Below are 3,018 nucleotides of genomic sequence, written 5' to 3' on the forward strand. Positions count from 1 at the left end.
AGATTCATTTATGTAGAGGGCCATCTTGGGAAGAGGACACTTTTTGCATGTGGGCGGCCAGCTGGAGGTGTGCAGCCGGAGTTGTACATCCTCACACTGCTGTGGTGGTTTTGTTTCTTTTTCTTTTTCTGAATAAGCCCCCTTTTGGTGGACTACCTGGAGAATTATTTTGTCCAGTTGACATCTGGAATTGTTATCTTTCAAGTGTTGAACTCATGATAGGAAATAGAACTTATTTATTAAAGTCTGGAATAGATCTTGTAATTAACAACTTTTTATAAAAGAGAACTAAAAGTAAGGAACTTTTGGGGTATTACTTTTCCCCTTAAGAAAAGTACATCTTTTTTGATCAATTACGTTTTGTTTTTAAAGTTTATATTATAATGTAATATTTTTTGAAATTATATCCCCAAAGTCAAAGAAGTTCTGCCCCTGATAATTTTTTTTTCATTAAAAAAAAATTAGTTTCAGGTATACAAACAACGTAATAGACATTTATACCCATCACAAAATGATAACAACCCCCATTCCCCCAATCTACTACCCCTCTGACACTGTATTGGGTTGTTGGAAAAGTCATGATGCATTTTTGCAACGAAAAACATAGAAAAAATACGTCATGACTTTTCCGACAACCTAATATATAGCTGTTACAATACCATTGACTGTACTCCGCATCCCATGACCATATATAACGGGGGTGCCAAAAAAAACCTATATTCATTTTAAGAGATGTTGCCTATGCTCAAGTTGTAGTTTGCCCTAATCAGAAGTGTCTGGACGCTGGTGGTAGCCACTTTGAGCATCTCTTATAATTGCAGGAGTCAAATGTGACTTTTATTCATCTTTTGTTATCAATATATATTGAGTATTACAATTAATACAGTTTTTCTTTTCTTAAAATGTGTATACATTTTTTTGGCACCATGTGTGTGTGTGTGTGTGTGTGTGTGTGTGTGTGTGTGTATAAAATTATAGTTGACATTCAATATTATTCTACTTCAGCTTCAGGTGTACAGCGCATTGGTCAGGCATCTACACAGTCTATGAAGTGATCCCCCTGATAAGTCCAGTGTCCATCTGGCAACCTATATAAACTTTACAACATTATTGATTATATTCCCCAAACTGGATTTCATATCTCCATGACTATATTGTGAATTACATGGTTTTTTAAATCTGCATTTTATTGTGTGGAATTTTCATAATGCTATAACAAGTTAATGCTGAAAGGGACCTGTTATATCTTTCAATATAAATGACAGTAGCTGGATTTCATCAGATGTTCTTTGACTTTTTGATAAGAGGAACTGATACTCTAAGTAACAGGAATTAACAAAAAAAAGGAACTTTGGGCTACCTCCTTCTTCACCTTGAACATTAACAAATAGCATGATTTGCATGGTTTTGTGGACTTTGACACGTACCTCAATAAATGGACTTTTCATTGGACAAATGTAGCTTATTATAATGTTTTCCTTTTATAACAATCAAAAAGAAAACCCATCTCCTGCAGCATTAGGCGGAGGCCTGTGGTAATAAACACAGTGTTTTACTCAGTAGTTCCTGACTTTTTTGAGAAGGAGGTGGGCATGTCAGAAGACACTGACATGCTTTTGTCTTCCCCACTGAGCTCATGTGGCAGCAAAAAAAATATTTGATGAACGAGTGAATGTTAATTGAATGAACCAAGCAGATATAATGTTGTTTTAGTCCGAAGGGGCAGAAACTAAGTCTTCCTCTTTTTTCTTCTCTCAGCTCAAGGGTGGTTTTGATGATCATTTAGGAACTGAAAACTGGAAGGTCAAGAGAGAGAGAAAGAGGGTCTGTAAGCTCTAGAGCTCATCAGACTATGATTTGACTTAGCATGAAGGTTGCTAATCCCTCTGCCTTTTTTTTTTTCTCTCGTTTCTGTTACCTTGCCTGAGAATGAGGTGCTTTTCCCTTCTCTGCCATCTCTGACTGAGATGAAAGTCTATTCTTAAACCACTCCTTGGGAAGAAAAGCGTCCTTACAGAGGTTGTTCTGCTTGGTCTGACTTCAGAAGCCCCAGCACTCTCAGTGCTCTAGACACAGCTTGGCCTTTCCTGATGGGCAGACACTTAAACTGTCCTGTGTATCCTGGCTTGTTCTCTCCCTTGTAAAGGCAGTAGAGAGTGCTTTAATTTCTCAAATGAAACTGATAGCATTGTTGGATAGTCTTACCGAATTTTAGGATAATCATATTGCATATTTTTAAAGCAGAATGTTATCTGTACACAATATAAATGTGTATTTTATGTTTCGTAACTTTTTATCAATCTGAAGTGTTTTCAAAATCCTAATAGTTTAAATGACATTTAAATTTTGGAGTTGAAATGTGGAGATAAGTAAGGCTTTAAAAATGTGATCCATTTAGGAGGAATATACTGTAATTTAGGCATTGATTTATTTATCCATTTTGATATTTCAGTCTAGTTTAACTTTTTATGTATTTTTTCCTGTTAAGTTCACTGAAGCTAAACACTATCATGCCAAGTTGGTAAATATAAGAAAAGAGATGCTGATGCTTCATGAAAAGACGTCAAAGTTAAAAGTAAGTTGAAAATTCTTTCACACTCTTTATAAAAGTGGAGGTTTGTCTGTTTTTCTTCAGTATTCATTTCTGACTTCTTACATAGTTCATGGTAATGTAATTCATTGTTTGTTTGTTTTTTCCGTTTTTTGTAAGATTTTTTTAAATTGGGGAGTTAGGGAGGGGAAGTGTTGGGGAATTGGGGGAGGGGAACAGGCAAGTTGCTGTCCTTTTGTTCTTCAGTCTAGTTGTGGAGGACTTTGCTTCACTGGCCCATGTTGATATTATCATTGCGTTCTTCCTGGGGGAGGCAGTTGCTCTCAGGCCATTGGACGGCCCCTCATGGCGCCTTTTGGCAGCTCACATTGGCTGCTGGCCACTCACGGTAGCTTACGGCAACCCACTGCAGCAGGGGTTGCAGCCTATGCTGTCGCCGGCGACTCACGGCAGCCCAGCTCCAGGTC

At 37.4% G+C, this 3,018-nt stretch overlaps 1 protein-coding gene across 1 annotated transcript in view; it reads left to right on the forward strand.

The window, feature by feature from the left end:
• The window catches only part of BLOC1S6 (biogenesis of lysosomal organelles complex 1 subunit 6), an 18,853-nt gene that overhangs the window by 12,436 nt on the left and 3,399 nt on the right, over window positions 1-3,018 (forward strand). Inside the window, exons 3-4 of the mRNA XM_019668668.1 lie at window positions 1,490-1,586; window positions 2,489-2,575. Coding sequence (XP_019524213.1) covers window positions 1,490-1,586; window positions 2,489-2,575 — 184 coding nt within the window. The remainder of the gene's footprint in view (window positions 1-1,489; window positions 1,587-2,488; window positions 2,576-3,018) is intronic.

The sequence above is a fragment of the Hipposideros armiger genome, unplaced genomic scaffold, assembly GCF_001890085.2.
Source record: "Hipposideros armiger isolate ML-2016 unplaced genomic scaffold, ASM189008v1 scaffold_531, whole genome shotgun sequence".
Classification (NCBI taxonomy): Eukaryota; Metazoa; Chordata; class Mammalia; order Chiroptera; family Hipposideridae; genus Hipposideros; species Hipposideros armiger.